The following is a 22,158-nucleotide window of genomic DNA, read 5'->3' as shown; positions in this document are numbered from 1 at the left end:
GCCTTGCTTTGGGGAGGGTGTGCGCCCTGACGGGGGGGGGTCTGCCAACTTAGCCTGGGGGAGGGGGCTCTGCCTCAGTGAGCGCGCGGGGGGCTCGTCCGTCCTCCTCTCCGGGGGGGGCATCCACGGTCCGTGAGGGGGCGGGGGGGGCGTCTGTCCACCTGCCGCCGAGGGGGGCCGGGGCGGGGGGCGGCCGGAGCCCCCGGATGCGGCGGCGGGGGGGCCATGAGCCCGGGGGCGGGCGGCCGGGGCGGGCCAGCCCGGGGGGGCCGTGAGCGGCCCATGCGGCGCCCCGGGGCCGGGGCCGCCGGGGCCGCCGGGGCCCGGGGCCGGGGCGCGGGCGGGGCATGGGGGGCACGCTGCGGGTGGCGGTGCTGGGCGCCCCCGGCGTGGGCAAGACGGCCATCATCCGGCAGTTCCTCTACGGGGACTTCCCCGAGCGCCACCGGCCCACGGCCGCCCGCCGCCTCTACCGGCCGGCCGTGCTGCTCAACGGCGCCGTGTACGACCTGAGCATCAGCGACGGCGGCCCCGGCCCCGGCCCGGCCCCCGGCCCCGGCCCCGGCCCCGGCCCCGGCCCCGGCCCGGCCCCCGCCGCCGCCTCGGCCGCCAGCAGCAGCAGCGCCTCGGCCTCCTCGGCCGCCGCCTCGGCCGCCACCAGCGCGGCCTCCTCGGCCGGGGACGGGGCCCTCCAGGTGAGAGCAGGGCCGGGGGGGGGGGGGGGGCGGGGGCTTCCAGGTGACAGCAGGGCCGGGGGGGGCGGGGGCGGGGGTCTCCAGGTGAGAGCAAGGCGGGGGGGGGGCGGGGGCGGGGGTCTCCAGGTGAGAGCAGGGCGGGGGGGGGGGGGGGCAGTGTGTCCGATCCGTGGGTAGCGGGGCCCCAGAGGCCTTCCTGGGGGACCCCAGGTGAGGCCCCTAAAGACCACAGCAGTGTGAGCCGGCAAGTCCTCACCCAGGGGAGGTCAGCGCCCGGCTTCCAGACAGTGGGTGGCCGATGGGCTGGAGAGTCTATTCTGTAGGAAGGGCTGACCCGGGGCCTGGGCACCCAGACCGCTTGGTCCTGGGGGCACCCTCCGGGTCTGCCTCCCCAGCCTGGCCCCTCCACTCCTCTCTGGAAGGGCCGCTTTCTGAGGGCCCCAGAGGAGAGGGGGCACAAGCCTGTGTCCATTGCCAGAAGGACCGGTCAGCACTTTCTACAAATGTTCTTTGGTTTGGCCCTGGACAACCTGGGCCGGAGGTGAGGAAAGGTGAGGGCCAGGGAGTCAAGTGAGCCAGGCCAAGGTAAAAACACCACCCAGGGCCTTGTAGCCTCTGTTTCTGGAGCCAGATGTGCACCCAAGTCTTGCTGAAGCCCCTTCACCATCTTCACCCTCTCGCCCCCTTCATACTCACTCTCTCGCTCCCCGTAGAATACAGAAGGCCCCTTTTCATTATTGCTCTTAGGAGTCATTTCAAAGGTCTGAGTTTGGGACGGGGTGAGGGGAGCAACTGAGGTCCCCATCACCTTCCGCTCCCCTGAGGACCATGTGGGAATAGGGGTGGGGGAGGAGGGGATTGGGGAATTTGGGGCTAGAACCTGCCGGGGGTGAGAGGGACCTGGGATGTCGGCTTAGAATTAGAACAGAGAACACAGAGCCTAAAGGGGCCATGGAACAGAGACTATCAAAGCTTCTTAAAATTGGCCTTCTTAACCTGCCCCCCAAGGAACCAGTGACACCTTAATTCCAATTCCACTGGTTTCCTTCACAACCCTATGTTTTGCATTTGATGTATTTGCAAACATGATTCCAAGAGGGGACCCACGACTTCACCAGGGCTGACTACCCAAGGGGCCCATGATCCTCCAAAGACAAAGGGTCCCTCTTTCAGAACGCAGAGCATAAAAATCAGAAGAGATCTCAGGTCATCTACTCCCAGCTGCCTTCCTGCTCCCCAGGGTCCAGGGCTTTTTACACAGCCCCGGGGGGGGGGGAACTCAAGCATGAACCTCTAAAATGGGGGGATTTCAGATACTGTAACAGAAAATAGTGGGGCAGGAAGACTCCCCAGAGCCCCTCAATCCCACTTGCTCACTTTGTTTTAGATTTTTGCAAGGCAAATGGAGTTAAGTGACTTGCCCAAGTCCACACAGCTAGGTGATTATTGAGTGTCTGAGGTGGATTGGAACTCAGGTCCTCCTGCCTCCAGGGCAGGTGTTCTATCCACTGTGCCACCTAGCCTCCCCACTTGCTCACTCTGTAGTCATCTCTGTGGGAATAAGCTAGAGCTGAGAGGAAGGCCACTGAGAGAGGAAGCAGAGATTCATTGAATAAGTGCTTGCTGTATGCAGAGCAGCTCCAAACATGGGGGATGGCCAGAGAGAATGCCCACATCCAAGAGACGGAGGAATGTGGAACAGTCAGCAGGTCAGCACCTCTAGATCCAAGAGGATGGGTGGAGGAGTAAGGTGGGAGAAGACTGGAAAGGGAGGAGGAGGCCAGATTATGAAGGATTTTCAATGACAGGATAGTGTATTCCATCCTGGAAGTAACAGGGAGCCCCTGGAATTTGCTGAGTAGGGGAAGTGATGTCCCAAACTGTGTTTTGGGAGAATTATTTTAGTGAATGAATGGAGGACAGATTGGGGTGAGTGGAGGCCAGTAGACCCACCATCAGGTTATTGCAGTAGTCCAGGTGTGAGCTGATGGGGACCCGGCATAGGACGGGGGGAGAGGAAAATAGTGTCAGAGGAGAGAAGAGGCCACATTGGACAGAGTTGCTATGGAGATGAAACCCATGGGAGTTGCTATGGAGATGAAATTGAAAACCCATGGACCGTGGCACCATACTGGATGGGAGAGGGAGGTGAGAACAGTGAGGAATCCAAGAAGACTTCTAGGTTGGGAGCCAGAGAGATGAGGAGAATGGTAACGCCCTCTACAGTGATAGAGAAGGTAGGAGGTAGGAAGGGTATAAGGGGAGAGCTGAGTTCCATTTGGATGTGTTGAATGTGAGATATCTACTGGATATTTAGAGATTCGGCTTGAAATGTCTGGAAGGTGGTTGAAAATATAAGGGTAGGAGAAAGATTAGTGGTAGATAAGTCGATCTGAGAATCATCAAAAGAAAGATAATAGAAACCATGAATTGGTATTTCATTCAATCATCATTGAGGGAGAAGAGACCCAGGGCAGGACCCTGAGGGACACTTAGGGCTGGAGGGCATGTAGCAAAGGAGACAAGAAGGAAGGGGGGGGGGAGAACCAGGAGACGGGGCGACCTGACAACCTAGAGAGAAGAGACCATCAAGGAGGAAAGAATGATCAGGAATGTCAAGGAGAATGAGGATTGAAGAAAGGCAAGTTCGTCCCACACAATCATAGAAATCAGATGGGATTTTTTGTTTGTTTTTTTAGTTTTTGCAAGTTAACGGGTTAAGTGACTTGCCCAAGGCCACATAGCCAGGTCATTACTAAGTGTCTGAGGCTGGATTTGAACTCAGATACTCCTGACTCCAGGGCCAGTGTTCTATCCACTGTGCCACCCAGACACCCCAGAAATCAGATGTTTTAAAGAATTCTTAGGTAAACTCCTCCCCTGGTAACAGGTAGAGACCTTCAGAACATGGAATCGGATGTAACAAGAAGTATTTATTAAACATTGACTATGTTAAAAAAAAAAAAAAGGGAGGGGAGGCTAGGTGGCGCAGTGGATAGAGCACTGGTCCTGGAGTCAGGAGAACCTGTGTTCAAATCTGACCTCAGCTGCCTTCCTGCTGTGTGGCCTTGGGCAAGCCACTTAACCTTGTTGCCTTGCCAAAAAACCCAAACCCAACTAGTGGTAAATTTGGAGAGAGCAGTGTTGGTGGAATGATAGGATCAGAAGGCAGATTGGAGTAAGTCAAGAAAAGAGTGAGAGGAAAAATAAAGGCACTGAGTGTGGATGACCTTTTTTTCAAAGAATTTGGCCACAAAAGAAAGGAGAAACATAGGATGATGGCAAAGATAGGATTTTCTGAGGATGGGAGCGACACAAATGTTTGTAGGTAGCAGGGAAGCAGCCAGTGACCAGAGCTTGGTAAGTCAGAGTAAAGACGGCAGAGAGGAGAGTTGAGGAAGGGCAGGGAAATTGAAATTTAGCGCTGAAAAGTTTTGGATGCCTGATTAAGAACCTACTTTCAGGACCACATCGACCTCTAGCTTTGTGATTTTCAACAGACGAGAGTCTCAGTTTCTACATCTGCCGAGTGGAGGTAACACCCCCTGCCCTGAGTCACCTGCCACCAGTGGGAAGGGTCAAATGAGATGATGGTTGTGAGGCCATTAGGAAACTATCAAAGCTTTGTCTGAGGCCTTTGACAACCAACTCCTGACCCTGATGTCAGGGGAAAAGATGACAAGCAAGGAAAGAATCCTCTGGGTCAGGTGAAATGGGGATCAACCCCCCCCCAAGTCTCTGGTCCCTTGCAGGGAAGCAATGTGATAGAACCGCAAAGCTCCAGAAGGCTTGCTTAGCCAGGCAGCCTTGGGCAAAAGTGCCCTGGCCAATTAGAGGGCTTTACTTTAGTTAGGGATTTAATTTCCATTATCTGAGAGAGGCTGAGTGGTTTAGTGGGCAGTGAGCTGGATTTGGAGTCAGAATGCCCTCAGAAGCCAATCAGTTCAACTCTCTCTTTTTACAGATGAAGAAACTGAGGCCCAGTTATATGAAGTCTTTTTGCCCCAAGGTCAAACAGGTAGAAAACAGGATTTGAACTCAAGTCATAGGGAGGGTCATAGATTTAAATCTGGAAAGAAACTCTGAATTCATCCCAACCCACTCCCCCATTATACAGAGGAGGAAAGTGCAGTCCACGTAGGTGGATGACCCAGAGGATGAGGGTCAAATCCGAGGGCAAGTTCCATTGGGAAAAACTGAATCAGTCTCCAGGACAAGGGACCGTTCCTAGAAGAGGGAAAGTTCCAAGTTGAGCTGCTCTGTCCCGTTGCAGATCCTTCTACTGCAGTTTCAGGCCTGGGTCTCCTTCTGGGTGTCTTGGTTGGCCCCCCCTTCTCCCCACCCTCTAGCTATAGGCACCCAGCCCAGAAGAGCAAGGCAATAAATATTTGCTGCATGACTGAATGTCTGTGCTCAGAGAAAGAGCTGGAGCTTTCCTGTGTGGGTCACTGAGGCCCGTGTCGGCCCCTGAGCGTGCCGTAGAGCAGGCTCTAATTGAAGCTAAGAGGTCATTCTGGACAGGGTCAGGGGTTGGCTTGAAGCCAGGTTCAAGGCTCAGTCTGGCACCAGACTCAGGGCTCAGTCTATAGACAGGTCAGAGTTCAGCCTGTGACCAGGCTAAGGGCTCTCAGTCTGTGGATAGGTTCAAGGCTCAGTCACTGGCAGCCTCAGGCTCATTCTGGGGCCAGGCTTGAAGCCCCATCCATGCCAGGGTGAGGCATCCTGCTGACCATTTTTCTCAAAATGCCCTTGGAAGCTGGGCCGGGGCAGGGAGAATCAACACTCGTTTGATGGCCAGCCCCCAGACGGGGCTGCAGACAGGGAGACGGATGGCTCCTTGGGGGGTTCGGGACACAGTGGCCTTCAGCTTGTCCCAGGCCCTGCTTTGTCCAGGTTTGGGTCACTCATGCTAGACCCCAGAGATGCCATCTTTATTTATGACTGGTTAGTAGAGGGCTAGATTAGGTGGAGAGCCTGATTCACATCTCGCAGTGCTGCTTGCTACCTGTGTGACCTTGGGCAAGTCACTTCCCCTTTTCGGGGCCTGGGATACAGAGATGACCTCTGAGGACCAGCCTTAAATCTATAACCCTTTCTGATTTCAGAAACGATGGCGTCTCCAAGCAGGGCAGCCGTGGGTGTCCTCTAGTGGTCACTGAGGGATAACACTCCCTGCTCCTTGGAGGCCCAGGGTCCCTTCCCACGGCCTGGGATTGATCTCTCTCCTCCTTCCCACTCAGGAGTTACCAGACCTGAAGGACTGGAGCCTGCAGGACATGGATGCCTTTGTCCTTGTTTATGACATCTGCAGTCCAGACAGCTTCGACTATGTCAAGGTGTTGAGGCAGCAGATTGCAGAGAACCGGTGAGAGCTGGGGTGGGGCGGGGGCATCAGAGAGGACTAGTGGGGGGCCCCGCCAAAGACCTGACACCCTGGAGCCTATTGTCACCTGTGGCACCCGCCTCATTCTAGAGAGATCATGTGGGGGGGCCTTTAGCTGAACCCAAGGGCAGCTGCTGGATTGTTGCTATCACTGCTCCTCCCCAGGTACGTTCCTGGGGGCGAGAACAGTGGGGATTTGGGGTCACCTTGGATGAAGGGACTTCAGGGATTCTTCATTTTACAGCTGGGGAAACAGACTTGGGGGGCCAAGGTTATAAGGGTCAGAGGCCAGGTTTGAACCCCCAGGTCCCCAAGCTCCAGCACTTTGCCCATTGTGGCCTCCTACCTCAAGGTCACACAAAGAAAGTGGAGATAGAGGCAAGATAGAAAGGAGCAGACAGTACAGCCTGGCTCTCCCACCCAACCTCCTCCACAAAGATCTAGAAAATTCACCAGACTGAATTCTATTTGGGAAAGCCAAGAAAAAGTCATAGCGAGTCATTTTTCCAGGCCAGAAAAATTTGGAGACACAATGAGGTCTTCAGACACTGGGGACAGGGTCTGGCCAGGAGTGGGTCATGCATTGTAATCCAGGCACTGACAGAGAGTTGAGAACAGCCCATGGGGAGGAAGCAGAGGAGCAGGAAGAGATCCCAGAGTATCCTTGAACTGATGCTTTTGGGCAGCTCTCCCACCCACTAGCAAGTTCTGAGTCAGATCTAGGGAGGAGGGAATTGGTACCTAGGGGGTGGTGGCAGTCTTGGGCCTTGGCTGTTTACTGGGCAAGGAACAAGTTCAGAAGCCCACAGAAGTATAGCTCTGGGCTTATCCCAGGAATGGGGAGGGGTCTCAGTCTAGTCTCCAGCCCAGGCTGCAGTGGAATAACCAGAGCAGGAATCCCAGACCAGTGGGAGACCAGCAGGTCAGACACTCTGACTCTGCAGAACCTTCTGGGGCTCATAATGACTAAGTCCAAACCAGGGACAAGCCAACGGGCCCAAACCTGTATCAGGAACCTGCAGAACTCACATCAGGAGCACAGTAAGTGGACCACACCTTGGATTATATTTCTTTAGGGGCCCTAAAAGCTTGTAGGTCCCCAAACTGATCCGTGAAAGCACAAGACAGTAGCTGAGGCCAGAAATTCCCTCTCTCAGGGCGACTAGGTGGCGTAGTGTCTAAAGCACCGGCCCTGGAGTCAAGAGTACCTGGGTTCAAATCCAGTCTCAGACACTTAATAATGACCTAGCTGTGTGGCCTTGGGCAAGCCACTTAACCCCATTTGCCTTGCAAAAACCTAAAAAAAAAAAATTCCCTCTCTCCCCAAAAGTGTACAGAGTTCAGCACTGTCATCAAGTCCAAAATAAAGTGGGCCCAAAGGATGGACAAAGAATCCCCTCATAAAAAGCTAGCATGGCAACAGGGAAACTTAAGGTACAAATCCAGAAGAAAAATAATGACTCAAAAATGTTTGAAAAGAAAAACACAGCTTGGCCATAAATTCAACTAGAATTCTTGGAAAAGTTAAAGCCAGAATTTTAAAAAAGAGAGAGCTAAAAATGACTTCTTTAAAAATCAAATTAGAGAGGTAGAGGAAAAATGGGGAAAGAAATGAGAGCTAGGGAAGAAGTTTATGTAAAGAGAATTAGCAATTTGGGAAAAAAATGATATAAAATCTTAACCAAGAAAATAGCTACTTGAAGGTTAGAATTGATCAAATGGAAGCTAATTCTCTAAGATATATTAGAAATATTAAAAATAAAATAGAAATAAAATAGAAAAAATAGATAAAATATGAAGTATCTCAAAGCAAAAAACAACTGAACTGGAAAACAGATTGAGAAGAGATAATGGAAAAATCATCAGACTACCTGAAAGCCATGACCAAAAAAAAAAAACTTAGACATTATATTTCTAGAAATCATAAAAAGAGACTGCATGGGATTCTTAGAATCAAAAGACAAAGTAGAAATTTGAAGAATCCACTGGTTTAGGGGGCGGCTAGATGGCGCAATGGATAGAGCACCAGCCCTGGAGTTAGGAGGGCCTGAGTTCAAATCCAGCCTCAGACACTTGATAATTACCTAGCTGTGTGGCCTTGGGTAAGCTACTTAACCCTGTTTGCCTTGCAAAAAACAAACAAACAAAAAAATAATCCACTGGTTTTCTGAAAGAAACCCCAAAATAAAAACTCCTAGGAATATTATAGTCAAAATTCAGAGCAACCAGGTTAAAAAAAATACTACAAGTGGTTAAAAATAAGGAATTCAAGTGCTAAGGTGACACAGGTTCACAAAAGATTTAGCATTGACCACCATAAAGGAAGGGAGAGCTTGGAATATAATATTCCAGGCATGAGAGAGGATAAAATCTTCTGACCCCAAAGTTCCAAGGCTATTTCCAGTGTTCCTCCGGGCTCTGAATTAGCTCTACCCTAGAGTCCTTCTTTGGCTCATTCAGTCTTAGAGCTGAAATGAGCCTTCTCATTTTACAGAAGAGGAAAATGAGGCCCCCCCAAAATTGGAGTGCCCAAAGTCACACAGCACAGACAGAATCAAACCCAGGAAACTAAGTTATAGCTTTACCAAGTGGGTTTGCCACATTTTATCCTCCTGTCCAGACTCTTTACCACCAACCCCTATAGACCATAGATGGTGGAAGAAGTAACCAGTTACTTCACCAGTTTACTGCACCCTCATTCAAGGGCAGTTGGGTGGAGGCTACCTTCCCCTGGTGGAGAGTGAATAGGTAAAAAGCTTCCTCCCAGGTACAATTCACAATCACTGCCACAAGGGGGTGCAGCTGAGAATCCCAGTTCCACTACCCAGTTTATTTGGTCCTGTCCAATTCTCTGTGACCCTATTTGGGGGTTTCTTGGTAAATTCATAGGAGCGATTTGTCATTTGCTTCTCCAGCTCACTTTATAGATGGGGCAACTGAGGCCAATAGGGTGAAGTGACTTGGCCAGGGTCACCCAACTGGTACATGTCTGAGGCTGGCTTTGATAAAACTTTATCCACTTCACCGCTTGGTCCCAAGGTGACTTTTGGTATTTATCCAACTTAGGCTTCAGTTTCTTCACATGTAAAATTAAGGGTTGAACTAAATGATCTCTAAGGATCTTTCCAGATGTTAATCAATTATTTTAATCCTCTCCTCAGGTCAGTAAGCTGGTCAGAAGCTAAGGAACCCTAGGCTCATGGAGAAAACTTAGAGGTTAGGGATAAGCAGAACTATGCTTTCCTGGATGCAGGAAACTCCCATCCTTCCACTGACTCATATCAGCATTTCCTCTCTAACCTGAACTATGAGAATTGGGATAATTCTCTCAGGGCCTCATAACCAGTATATGTTGGGTGAAATGTAAACCTCGATTTTCTCCATCCACCCTACCACATGCCTTCTTAGCAGTTCAAATCTATACTTTGAAAAAAAATAGAGAGGAGTTTCTTCCTCTCTAAAGTCAGTGGACTAGGGGGCAGTTCGGTGGCTCAGTGGATAGAACACCTAAAGCACCAACTCTGGAGTCAGAGGGACCTGAGTTGAAATCTAACCTCAGACACTTAATAATTAACTGTGTAACCTAGGGCAAGTCACTTAATTCCATTACCTTGCAAAAAAAAAAAAGAGTGGGCAGTACCAGATGACCTTGGACTTAATAATAATAGCTGACACTTAGGGCAGCTAGGTGGTGCAGTGGATAGAGCACTGGGAATTCAGCCTGACATTTGATGCTTACTAGCTGTGTGATCTTGAGCAAGTTACTTAGCCCTGATTGCCTCGCATCCAGGGCCTTCTCTATTTGTCCTGATTCCTAGCTCTGGAGGAGAAAGTGAGGCTGGTGGCTTAGCACAACCCCCCCATACTCTAATCCAATTCACATACTTATCATGGCATCACCTCCCTGATGTCATGGTCCCCTTTGAGAACGAAGGACAAACATTTATACAGCGGCTATCATGTGCCAGGCCCTATACTCATCACTACAAATAATTATTTCATTGGCTCTTCACAAGGCAAGTGCTATATTATCCCCATTTTACAGTGGAGAAAACTGAGGCAAAGAGGGCTTAAAGAACTTGCCCAAGGTGCCACAGCTACTATGTGTTGGAGATCAGATTTGAATTCGGAATTTCCCAACTTACCTATCTTGCTCCCCTACAGGCCAGCAGGAGCACCAGAAGCCCCCATCATCGTGGTGGGCAACAAACGCGACCAGCAGCGACAACGCTTCAGTCCCCGAAGGGCACTGGCTGTACTGGTGAAGAAGAGCTGGAAGTGTGGCTACATGGAGTGCTCGGCCAAATACAACTGGCACGTAGTCCTGCTCTTCAAGGAGCTGCTGAGTAGTGTCCTGGCTAGGGGCTGCAAGCACAGCCATCCAGCTATCCGCCTGCAGGGTGCCCTGCACCCCAACCGCTGCAGCCTCATGTGACTGATCCCAGGCAGTTGGACTCTCCTGTGTTGGTTCCCAAAGATTTTCCTGGTACAGGGAAGCCCCATCTGGATGCACTTTCTGCTGGGAGACCCAAGACTCACTCTATGTCATGTACTTTGTTGGGGTTGGGGAGGGTGAGGCTGGGGAATAGGAGCCCAGCATCCAGGTCCTCCACAAATGGGACAGTAAGGGCCAAGGGACAGGCCCCAGGGCCAGGTAAGGCCACAGCTAGGGCAGGAGGGCCCCTGCTCAACAGAGGGTACCCTGATGTCAGGGCTTGGGAGGGTGACCCCGCATGTGTCCCCCAAGGGCTAGTCTATCCTGCTCAGGGCCAAAGCTGACAGAATAAAGAGGAGAAGGAAGGCCCAGCTCCATCTCTGGGGTGGGACGGACTTGGGGCTGTGGCTCAGATCAAGAGGGTTGACAGCTCTGGAAGACGTGAGCTTGAGTCCCTCCCCTGCCAATGACACGGTGACACTGTGACACTGCCCAGGGCCAGTGATCACCTAACCCAAGCCATATCAGAAAGAATCCTGGGAAAAGAGCTATCCCTGGAGCATCCCCAAGCCAGTAATCATACAGCCTTTGTTGAAGACCCCTGGGAAGAAGGAAGCCAGCCCCTTTCCAGGCAGCTCATTCCTCTTTGGGATGCCTCCGACTTTTAGAAAATTGTTCCTGCAATGCAACTCTCAGCCATGGTTCCCACTTCTGATCCTGGGGCCATGTCCTTGACAGCCCTTCAGATATCCGGACATAGCTCTCATGTTCTTCTGGGCCCACCACCAAAAGCTAAACTTGCCCAGGGTCCCAGTTCCTTCATTAGTCCTCATTGATTCAAAATTTTATTTTTTTGAAGCAACCGGGGTAAAGTTACTTGCCCAAGGTCACACAACTAGGGAATGTCTGAGGCTGGATTTGAACTCAGGATTTGAACCTGGATTTGACTCCAGGGCCAGTCCTCAGTGTGCTGTGCCACCCCATAGCTCTCTTATGATAATGACTTGGTCCTTCACCTTGTTAGTCACCCTCCACAGAGACCTTCCCGTTGAGATGTTCCATTTCTCCCTCTCTGAGCCTCAGTTTCCTCAGCTGTAAAATGAAAGAGGTTCCTTCTAGTTTAAAATATGATCCCTTTAAGGCAACATCACCAAACTTGGGGGCTCTTCCCTTCTGGAGATAGAAGAGGAGCTAGAGAGCCTGGCAAGGGGTACAACCAGGGAGCATGGGACCCCCCAGAAGAGAGAAGGGGAGCTGGGCCCCAAACTGGAAACTGCTGCCCTAGCATGCCATCCCTAGCATGCCTTGGATCTTCCCCTGGCCTCCCTCCAGCCAGCCCCACCCCAGGGTGGGGGAAGGGCTCTGGGTGACCCTTCCCCCCCACCCCCCAATAAACACACTGAGGGCAATGGACATTAGTTTACTCTCTTTAGCTCAGAATCTCTCAGGGCCAGGGAGGTTTACAGAGCAGGGCTGGGGTCTTCAGCAGGGCTGGGGGCCTGGCCTAAGGCGCTCTCTCTCTTCACACACACACACACACACACACACACACACATACTCAATATATTAGATTTAAATAGATCCGCTATGCCCACTTATACAGTACAGGGGAGGGAGGGGGGAAGGCCCCAAACCACCTGCCTCCCCCAAACCCTAAAAACCAATAATCTTAAAAAGTCAACCACAACTTCCGCTCCTGTCTCTCCCTGACATTGGTCCCTGGACTCAGGGAGCGGAAGTCCGAGGGGTCCAGTGGACCCAGTTAGAACTAAGGCCACATAGGAAGGAAGAAGGGGGTGGGGGACAAACAAGGGCGTGATACCAATTCTGGCCTAGAACTTAACTTGGTGGTCCCAGGGAGGAGGCACGAGGGGGGGCCCCCCTGGCCAGAGCAGCAAGGTCCGGAGGAGACTCGGATGGGTTCACATCCAGGCCCCCTCTCCCTGTTTACTGTCTCCCCTTGGCACCTGAGCCGGGGGCTCCGGGCAGCCCGAGAGGGCTGGATGCAGCCCCTGCCAGGCCCTGAGATCGGCGGAAGGCCTTCGGGGGGCCAGAGGGGTAGGGATGCGGGATGGCTTTCTGTCTGGCTGGTTGTCCACCCGAGGTCGGGCACATGGTTTCAGTGGGTCGGCTGCCAGGGAGAGCCTGGCCGGGCCATGCCCCTGCCCACCCTGTGCATCCCCCAAGCCCTCGATTTCCACCTCACTCCAACCCCCCTCAGGTACCTCCTGCACATCATTGAGTGCAGGGCAGTAGTTACTTTCATCTGATGAGCTGGAAAGCGCGGGGGCCCGGCGGCGGGCAGGGGCCCTGGCATCCCACGTTTCTCCCGAGCCGTTGGGGACGGAGGTTACCCCATTGGGAGTCAGGCCCATGCGGGAGGCCTCCGCAGGAGGGCCGTGCTTGCTGAAGAAGTTGAGGGAGGATGAGGAGGAGCTGGAGGAGCAGTAGGCAGAGTCGGGGGCCACAGGCTCAGGGGTGGTCTGAGGGGCCTGGGGCAAGGAGGCCCTTTCAGCCTCTAGAGCCTTGGAGTTGGCCAGGAATTCCTCCTCCAGGCAGCGGTAGAGCTGCTGTTCCTGCCCGGGGTCCAGCTGCAGGGGGGCCCGGAAGGTACGAGCCAGCTCTTCCAGCTCCTGGCAGAGGGTGTCCACCACCTGCAGGGGTCGGGGGGGCTCTGGGACTGGCAGGGGCTGGGGCCTGGCCCGGGGGAGTGCCGGGCTCCTTGCCCTGGGGGTGCTCCTGCCAGAGCCTCCGGGGCGGGCCCACGAGTGCTGCCCATCTCTGTCCCGGTGGATGAGAAACATCGCCTGGTCCTCCCGGCCCTGGCTCCGGGCCCGTCGAGCGGGGCTCGGGGCTGCTGGGCGGGCATCTCGTCCACTAGGGGCCCCTCGGGGCCGGCCTCGTTCCTCTACACGGGGGTTAGGCCCAGGACCCCGATCCCGGGACTGGCTGCGGTGAGCTGGCGGTCTTTTGAGTGTAGCTGGGACTCTGGTCACTCGTTGGCTGTTATTGTCCTTCCGGGGTCCCGGGGACCCCTCTTCACCCCGGCAACAGCCCAAGATGCCACTCTGAGCAGAGGAGGCCGACGAGTCACTGTCTCCTGAGCAGCGGCGGGACCTCGGGGGCCTGAAGGAGACAAGGGTAGCTGAGGCCGGAGGACTGGGGGACCCAAGGTAGAGGAGGAGGGAGGTCTGCTGAGCCCCAATCCCAGAGTCTAGAGCCCTTCTTCCCCAGCAGGCCACCCCTCCCCCACCAGAGGGAGCTGGCGCAAGGCTGGGGTGGAGGGGGCAGGGCTGCACCCAAGCCTGGACTGTTAGTTTGGGTTGCCATGGAGACAGGAAGCCTGCCACACTTTTTCCCTGGGAATGAGTCACGGCTGGGCGGCCAGGGTTGTCTTCCTGCGGCCCAGGCCGGATGCGCGGCTCCAGGCTGGGAGTAACCCGTTGAGGACCAGAGGGGATAGCAAGAGTCTCCACTCCCCCAGCCCCTCTCCCGCCCTCCTCACCCAGGCCCTACCTCGATGGGTTGGCTTGTCGAGTCTCTGGACCATCCCGATGGCCTCGGGGGGTAGCAGAGGCCTGAGGGGAGCCTGTTCCCCCACCCCCAAGCCGGGCAGGGAGCCCCTCCGGCCGGGAGCCCCGACGCTCCCCTCCTGGGGCGGGGCTCCCCCCATCTGGCCAGCGCTGAGCCCCAGGACTGGAGGCTCGAGGGCTGGGGACCGGGGAGGCCTTCTGGGGAGAGAAGGTCAGCGCCCGGGGCTGGGGCAGCCGGTGAGCTGTAAAGACAGAGACTTAGGGTCAGCCCGGGGAGCCTGTTTGGCAATCCCCAAGCCTGTGGATGTGGAAACCAAAGGGACCTTCAAAACCAGGTGTGGGGGAACCAGTAACCCCACCTCTACGGACTAGGCCAAGAGCCCTTGCTAGAGGGTTGAACCTCGGAGCCAGAAGACCCGTCGTGTCTCAACTCTGACACAAGCTGGATGGGTGACCCTGGGCAAGTCACTTCCCTAATGTCTTTTTTTTAAATTTAAGGCAATGGGGTTAAGTGACTTGCCCGGGGTCACACAGCTCACAATTATGAACTGTCTGAGGCCGGATTTGAACTCAGGTCCTCCTCACTCCAGGACTGGTGCTCTATCCACTGCGCCACCCTAATGTCTTTAAGGTGGCTCTCAGACAGGCGTTCCTAACCATTTCCGTCTTGGCCTCCCCACCCCGGCAGTCAGAGAGAGCAATGACCCCCTTCTCCGAAGCATGGCTTTCGAGGCCTAAAATGAAATTCCAGACTATAAAGGAAACCAACCACAGTGAAAATCCCACTGCCAATGGAAAGCTCTTTGCTTCCAGGTGTGGCCCTGGAAGAGGGAACTGGCCACCAGGAAGCTCTAAGCCCAAGACTGCTCCAAGGTCACACAGCTGAAGGGAGAGATTTGAACCCAGGGCCATTTCCACCAGGCTGGATGCTTTGGTCTCTGAGGGGGTGGGGAGCTGGCTGGATCCCAAGGGGGGCCCTCCTCCCACCACCTCCACGCCCTCGGCCACACTCACAGACGGAGGCACACCGACATGGGTCATGCTTGTCCAAGTAATGCTCCAGAGTGTCCCAGCCTCCTCCCACCCTCACCATCACGTGGCTTCGAAGGACCTGAGGGGGCAACAAGTCCTGGTTCCTCCCTGAGCCCTGGCCCGCAGACCCCTAGCTGCAAGCCAAGCATTTCCCTCCCTAGACCTTGGGTGTGGGGGGTTGAAGGGAATTCAACTGGTTTACCCCCCATCTCCGCAGAACCGCCACCCCCCCCCATGTCCCTGGGCCCTAACCTGGCTAGGGCCAAGAGATCCCAGATAAAGCATCTGAGGTGGGGGCCCTCGCCCAGGAGAGACGTACCCGAACAAAGATGAGGGCACTCGAGTCCCCCACTCTGTACTTCCCCTCCGACACTTTGATCATGGGGAATTGGTCTGGGCAGGTGCAGTGACCCAAAATCTCTCGCACCTGTAGAGATAGAGGAGCAGGAGTTCAGGGTCAGAGGTCAAGATCTCCCCTCGGGCCAAGGTGGGTGCCTTCCTGGAGAGGAGCTGACAGAGGTGCATGGGGGGGGGGGGGCCTTGAACCTCCTTCCAGGCTCTTCCTCGAGGACACCTGGAGACTGACCCTCTGGCTCCCTAGTCCTCACATGAATGTCTAGATGGTCATGGAGCAGAGGCAGGAGACATATTTGGGGCCCCCAGATCAGCTGGATGTTTCTCTTGGGTACTGGAAGAAAATGAAGGCATCTTTCCCTACTTGTGCCTCTTGCCAGGCTCTCTAGCTCTCCATTTCCAGAAGGGAAAGCCCCCCAAGTTTGGCGATGTTGCCTTAAAAGCATCATATTTTAAACTAAAAGGAACCTCTTTCATTTTACAGTTGAGGAAACTGAGGCTCAGAGAGGAAGAAATGGAACACTGGTTAGTCTCTCCTGACCGGGTCCCTGGCCTCCCCACCAAGGAGATGGAGAGCTGGCCCAGTGGCAGTGGCCAACGGTTTGACATGCCACAAAGACCCAGTGTGGTCCTTGAGCTTCCCTTCCCTCAATTGAAATATTTCAAAGCGCTTCGCTTAGGGCCTGGAACATGGCTAGAACTATTATTATTATTTTTGACATTAACTATTATTAGGTGGCAAAGGCAGCATTTGAATTCAGGGCTTCTGACTTCTATGTCTTCCTGGGTGGGATAGCTCCACTGCCACTCAGGCTTCTTTTCTCAATGGTGGAGAGCCTGGGTCATTATCTCTAGCATCTGCTGGGGTGAATAAGCCCCCTCTCCCCAACCGGGTCAGAGATGCCCCTGAGGGCACTTGGGAGACCCCAGGGAGCCTCCACAAGCTGGACTCCCCAGGAACTTCCAGAGTATGTGTTCTGAGGATGCTTGCCCTGGAGGGGCCCGGAGAAGAGGACATGAATGCAAGGTCGGGGCAGGAACACTGGGCTTGGAATCAGGACTGACTTGGATGCTCAGGTTCTCTGGGTCCCAAACTTTTCCCTCTAGGGTCTCTTCCAACTCTAGAACTATGCAAATAAAAATAATGAGGCACTCCAGCCAACCCCCTTCATCTCACCTCCTCCCCAGCCCTCCACCTCTGGACCCGACAACGGCCCCCTAACAGTCGCAGGTAATCAGGGGAAGAAGCTGGCCTGAGATCCTCAGCCTCTTTATGATGGAGACGGGGTGGCTCAGGGAACAGTGCTGGGTCTGGAGTCAGGAAGTTCAAATTTGACCTCAAATCTGACTAGCTATGTTTCCCTGGGCAGCCTGCCTCAGTTTCCTCAACTGTAAAGTAATGATAATAATAGCACCAATCTTGCAGGGTTGATGGAATGAGATGTTTTAAAAGTACTAAATAGGGAATGACACACAGTAGGGGTCTTCCTTCCTCCCTCCCCTATTTTGGGGCAGCTGCTGTCCCAGAGAGCAAGGTTTGGGGTCACCTAGTGCACTGACAGCAGCCATAGAGACGTTCAGAGGGGATCCTGTCTGGTTCCCCCAGAGACACTGTCAGGAAATAGCCTAGCCATCCCAGAGGCTGCTAGAGGCCCCCCTAAAACTCCCCCAAAGTTCCCGGAGTGCCTCATATGGAGCTCTGAGACAAGCTAACGCTTGCTTGTGGAATGACTGAATGACTAAGTCTGGGGGCAGGCCAGGAATGGTCCCGGCCCTCGAGCTCTGGGGCAGGCCAGCCCCGGGCACCCAGGCTGTCTGGGAGTCCCCGCCCAGCTGGGCTGGCTCAGTGGGGGCCTTCCCCATCTCCTGACTCTCTGTGGCCACCGCCACCGTGGCCTGGAAAGAAATAAGCAGGTGGGGCCGCCTGGCAGTGCTTCCACGGGCTGCCCTCCCCCAGGCACCAACACCACCTTTCCACCTCTGCCAAGCCTGGCTCAGCTGGGGCTGGGCACCCACTGTCTGGGTACCCCAGAGCCTGGGACCAGCCCTCGCCCATCTGCCTGGGGGTCCTAGGCCAGGGAGCTGCAACGGCAAAGCCCCCACTGAAAAGAAAGCCATTTTCTCTGGAGCCTGGAGGCCAGGAGAGCGAAGCGCCCCAAGGATCCCCTAAAGTCTGCACTTCTGCCCCATAACTCTGGTCGGGAGGAGCTAAAAATACAGGCCTCACTTTCCCCTGAGGGCTTCACGGTAACCAGAAGAAATCCATCCTGTCAGCCACAAAGATGGCCTGGCCCTGGGGAGGGAGGGGACACAAGGAGAACCCCCAGGGGTGGGGCAGGGGGCTTTATTCTCCCTGCCCCCCTCAGCCAGGCACCTCTGCCACTCCAGGCTGGGAAGGACCTTCAGTCTATGATTTACTTTCTGGGTGACCCCAATCAAAGCCCATCCTCTCTCTGGACCCCCATTATTTTATTTAAGGTAATTGGGGTTAAGTGGCTTGCCCAAGGTCACACTGCTAGGCATTATTAAGTGTCTGAGGTCACATTTGAACTCAGGTCCTTCTGACTCCAGGGCCAGTGCTCTATCCTCTGTGCCACCTAGATGCCCCCTCCAATTGCTTCTAACCCACCTCTGTGGACTAAGCGCTGGATGGGACCCAGGAGTCCCCCCCGCCACTCAGAGCTCCTCTCTTTCTTTTTGTCCCTAAATTAATCACTCCCTCCTTCCTGTAGCCATGCCAGGGATGGAATCAGGAAGAGCCAAGTTCAAATCTGCCCACAGACACTTATTGCCTATTGGGCAAATCCCTCTCTGCCCACCTCAGTTTCCTCATCTGTAAAATGGATATAGCTCGAAGGCTTACTGTGTGATCAAAGGAGTGAACCCACACAAAGCCCTTTGTCAGCCCTAAAGCATTAAACCAATGTTATGATGGTGATGGTTATGGGTTTCTGGCATGCCAATGCAGGTTAGTGGGGGCGGGGCTCTCTCAGGGGAGAGAGAGGGCAGGGACAAACTCCAAGAGCGTCCCCTGGGGCACAGCTGAGGGCAGGAGGGGGCCTTAGAGGCCATGCCATTCTATAGATGAGGAAACTGAGGCCCAAGGGCACAAAGGAAGATCAGACAACAGAAGGGGCCTTACGGGTCATGTCATCCAGTCTGCTCATTCTACAGATGAGGAAACTGAGGTCCAAAGGGACAGAGGAGGACTCTAGGCTAGAGAGCTCTAAAGGAAGCGACTGGTTTCATTTAACAGATGAGGAAACTGAGTCAAAGCTCCAAGCTCCCTGCTCTTTTCCCCTCCCCCCCAGCAGTCAGGGAGAAGGTGTCATCCCAGGGCCCAGAGCTCCTGGTTCTCTCACCAGCTCATCCAGGTTTCGGAGATCACACAGGGTCATCCTGGGTCTGTAGCTGGGGTAGGCCCCGACACTGGAGACAGGGTCCGAGGGCCGCCCACCCCTGCCTTCGTCCCCGGGAACAGGAGGCCCGGGCTCCCTGGCCTGGTCCCTCAGCTCCTCCTCGATCTCCTCCTCCAGCTGGATGAGCATGGGGGCCAGCACCCCAAACTTGGAGCCACGGCGGGCCACCTCCAGGAGGCAGAGCACGAAGTTTTTCTCGTTCTTGCGCAGCACCAAGTCTTCTGTCTCGAACATCAGAACCTCGGGGATGCCCAGCTCTCCACGGCACCAGGCGATGAAGTTGGACACATTGTCCCGGGCCAGGAAGGACCCCGGGGTGACCCCGTGGGCCTGGAAGACCACCTCCCTGGAAGGCAGGCGTAGGCGGCCAGCGGCAGTGGGGTGGCCACCCGCAAAGTCCCTGGCGATGCCATTGACATTGTTGGCATGGCGGCAGAGTACCACCCCAGTCTCCAGGGCCTCCAGGAAGCCTCCGCCGCCGCCAGGCACCGCCAGGCCATACAGGGCGTTCAGCCACTCGGCGAGGTCCTCCTTCATGGCCTCCAGGTACTCCTCGCTGGAGCGGAAGGGCCGGATGCTCTTAGAGGCTGAACACTGGATGCCGCTCTTCTCCTTCTCTGCCATGACTGGGGCGGGCTGGCCAGGCCTCCTCTGGGCCCTCGCTGCTGCAAGGCAGGGAAGCCCAGTGAGCCCCCCACGGGGAGAGGGAGGGGGCACAGTGAGGGGGAGACCCAAGGCCCAGAGAACCCTCTCCCACCCACTTTGGGGTCTCTCTAGTCCTTGCTGGAGATGGACCTTAGTACAAAGAACAAGGGATGGCAGGGCCTGGAGGGGCTCAGAATGGAGCATGATAGCTGGGCCAGAAGAGGGCTCAAAAATGGAATGGCAGGGATGGCAGGGGGCTCAGAACAGGGGCTGGCAGAGCTGGGATGGGGAACAGGGGCTGGCAGGGCCAGGGGGGCTCAGAGCAGAGGCTGGCAGGGCCAGGAGGGAGCTCAGAGCAGAGGCTGGGCAGGGGGGGCTCAGAGCAGGGGCTGGCAGGGCCAGGAGGGGGCTCAGAGCAGGGGATGGGCAGGGGGGGCTCAGAGCATGGGCTGGCAGGGCCAGGAGGGGGCTCAGAGCAGGGGATGGGCAGGGGGGGGCTCAGAGCAGGGGCTGGCAGGGCCAGGAGGGGGCTCAGAGCAGAGGCTGGCAGGGCCAGGAGGGGGCTCAGAGCAGGGGCTGGCAGGGCCAGGGGGGCTCCGAGCAGAGGCTGGCAGGGCTGGGGGGCTCAGAGCAGGGGCTGGCAGGGCCAGGAGGGGGTTCAGAGCAGAGGCTGGCAGGGCCAGGAGGGGGCTCAGAGCAGAAGCTGGCAGCCGGGAGGGGCCTTGTGGATACTCAGTTGCCACTTTTATTTACAATGTAACTGAGTGTCCCAAGAGGGAGGCGACTGGTCCAAGGTCACCCCCAGGGAGATCCAGCTCCTCCGCCCCGGAGCCCCCCAGGCCCCGCGAGGACCCCCGTCCTCTCTCTCTGCTCCACCCCCTCGGGGATCCGGGGGGCGCCCCAGCTCAGGCTCCTCGAGGTCTCTTTTCTCGGCCCGAGTCGTTGGTCCGAGTTGGGGGGGAATTGGGGGGGCCGGGTCTCTCCCACCCCCACCCCCAGCGGGCCTTCGCCCAGGTCCGCCCAGCCTCAGTTTCGCCATCTGGGCATGGGGGGCTGCCGGCTCCCACCCCCGCGGTTTGAGACCCCACCCCCTCACCTGCCTCCTGCTGCTCTCCCTCCGGGATCTCAACACCGCGGGTCCTCAGCCCCCCCCCCGGTTCCGGGCCGCCCCCCGGCCCCCCCAGGCCTCAGGCCGCCCCCCCTGGACCCCCCGGGCCGGGCCCGGCTCCGTGGCCGCCGGCGGCAGAAAGAGGGAAGAAGCCCGGCCCCGAAAAGCCCCGGCTCCCCCCGCACCCCCCAGCGGAGCCGGGCCCGGGGGGGGGGAGGCCGTTAAAGGGCCCGCGGCGGGGGGGGGCGCCCACCTGTGCGCGGGGATCTCCAAGCGCCGGAGCGGCCGCGGGGGGCGGGGGAGGGGCGAGGCGGGGGCCGCACCCCGGAGCCCCCGCGCCCAGGCCGCCGATCTCAGGGCGCTCTCGGCCGGGGCCCGTCCAGGCCCGGGGCGCCTGCGTCCTGGGAAGCGGGGGTGCGGTGGGGGGGCCGGGCGGGGGGGGCCGCCGGGGCGGAGAGGGAGCGGCCCGGCCCAGGAGCCCCGAGTCCCAGGAGCCCGCCGCCCCCGCCCCCCCGCCCGGCGCCGCCTCCTAGCGCCCCCGCCCCCCCCGAGCCCCCGGGAGTCTCAGCCCCCCCAGTCCAGGCCGGGGAGCGCTCCGAGCCTTCCTCGGCCTTCAGGGCTCTGCCTCCGGCTGCGCCCGGCCTGGGGGCGCTGCGACTTTAATAAGGCCGGTGAGGTCACTGCCCCCCCCGGCCCCTCCCCGCCCGGCCCCCCCGGCCCCTCCCCAGGGCTGGATTCTAGAGGCGAGTCACGCCCTGGGCCCTGGGGGGGGGCGATGGAGACAGAGAGACGGGGGAGGGGGCCCGAGGTCCTGGCTCCGAGACTGAGAACCCCCATCCCCCATGCCTCTCCCTCGGGGTCCGCCGAGGCCTTCTGGGGAGATCTGCTTAGGAAAGAGACTTGGGGGCCTGGGGAGGAAGGAAGGGACTGTGCTTGGTCACCTCCGGCCTGGACCCGCTTGGCCTTGGGAGGCTGATAAGGGGGGGCAGGGCTGGGAGAGAGCCTGGGCCCCCCCTTCCATCCGGGCTCTCGTCCCAAGGAAACCTATCTCCTACTGCTGGGGCGGGGGGAGGGAGATGGAAAAATGCCCCTTCACCTCAAGAAGCATCATGTGGGGTGGAGAGTGGCCGACTTTGGCCCTGACTCGGTTTCCTCATCTGTAAAATGGGAATGACAGGGGCTCCTTCTGGAGGATCCAGTGAGATCACCAGTTTGCCAACCCTAATGCACCCTATACATATATGTGTGCTTTATGTCTATATATATCTGCATCTTTGTATGTATCTGGGCCTGGTAGGCCTCCCCCTCCCGGGGGGTGTGCGGGGATGCAGATCCTCCCTTTAATGAGGATGGGAACCCAAGCTTCACCAACGGCCCCGAGGGAGGAGCTGAAAAGGGGGGCAGGGCCTAGCCCCCCCCCCCAGCGGCCCCCTCCCCATCAGCCGCCGCAGCAGGGCGCCCTGCAGAGGGTTAACTGCACCAAGGCTGATTTTCAAACAGAAAAGGAGGGACTAGAGCCCAGCCAACCAGCGCCCAGGAACTGTTGCCTTCTTC

The 22,158-nt window shown here is 56.6% G+C and overlaps 2 protein-coding genes across 5 annotated transcripts; one reads left to right on the top strand and one right to left on the bottom strand.

Moving 5' to 3' along the window:
* Positions 1-347: 347 nt before the first annotated feature.
* On the top strand, positions 348-12,309 carry RASL10A (RAS like family 10 member A). Its single transcript, XM_074206265.1, has 3 exons — positions 348-695; positions 5,936-6,060; positions 10,243-12,309. Exons 1-3 carry the CDS (start codon positions 348-350, stop codon positions 10,511-10,513), a joined length of 744 nt encoding a protein of 247 aa, XP_074062366.1. The 3' UTR covers positions 10,514-12,309.
* GAS2L1 (growth arrest specific 2 like 1) lies at positions 11,921-21,247 on the bottom strand. Of its 4 annotated transcripts, none has more exons than XM_074206264.1 (6): positions 20,858-21,247; positions 18,795-19,516; positions 15,398-15,505; positions 15,061-15,157; positions 14,030-14,288; positions 11,921-13,639 (listed from the first exon to the last, which is right to left on the bottom strand). In XM_074206264.1, the coding sequence occupies exons 2-6, from the start codon at positions 19,473-19,475 to the stop codon at positions 12,436-12,438; spliced, it is 2,349 nt and encodes a 782-aa protein (XP_074062365.1). In that variant the 5' UTR covers positions 19,476-19,516; positions 20,858-21,247; the 3' UTR covers positions 11,921-12,435. The 4 variants fall into 4 exon arrangements, with proteins under 4 accessions (XP_074062365.1, XP_074062364.1, XP_074062361.1 ...); XM_074206263.1 differs by having other exon boundaries at positions 18,795-19,513; XM_074206260.1 differs by lacking the exon at positions 20,858-21,247 and adding an exon at positions 20,593-20,744.
* Between the last annotated feature and the right edge of the window lie 911 nt (positions 21,248-22,158).

This window comes from Macrotis lagotis, chromosome X (genome assembly GCF_037893015.1).
Source record: "Macrotis lagotis isolate mMagLag1 chromosome X, bilby.v1.9.chrom.fasta, whole genome shotgun sequence".
NCBI classification, from domain to species: domain Eukaryota; kingdom Metazoa; phylum Chordata; class Mammalia; order Peramelemorphia; family Peramelidae; genus Macrotis; species Macrotis lagotis.
This window is presented reverse-complemented; position numbering and strand designations above follow the sequence as displayed.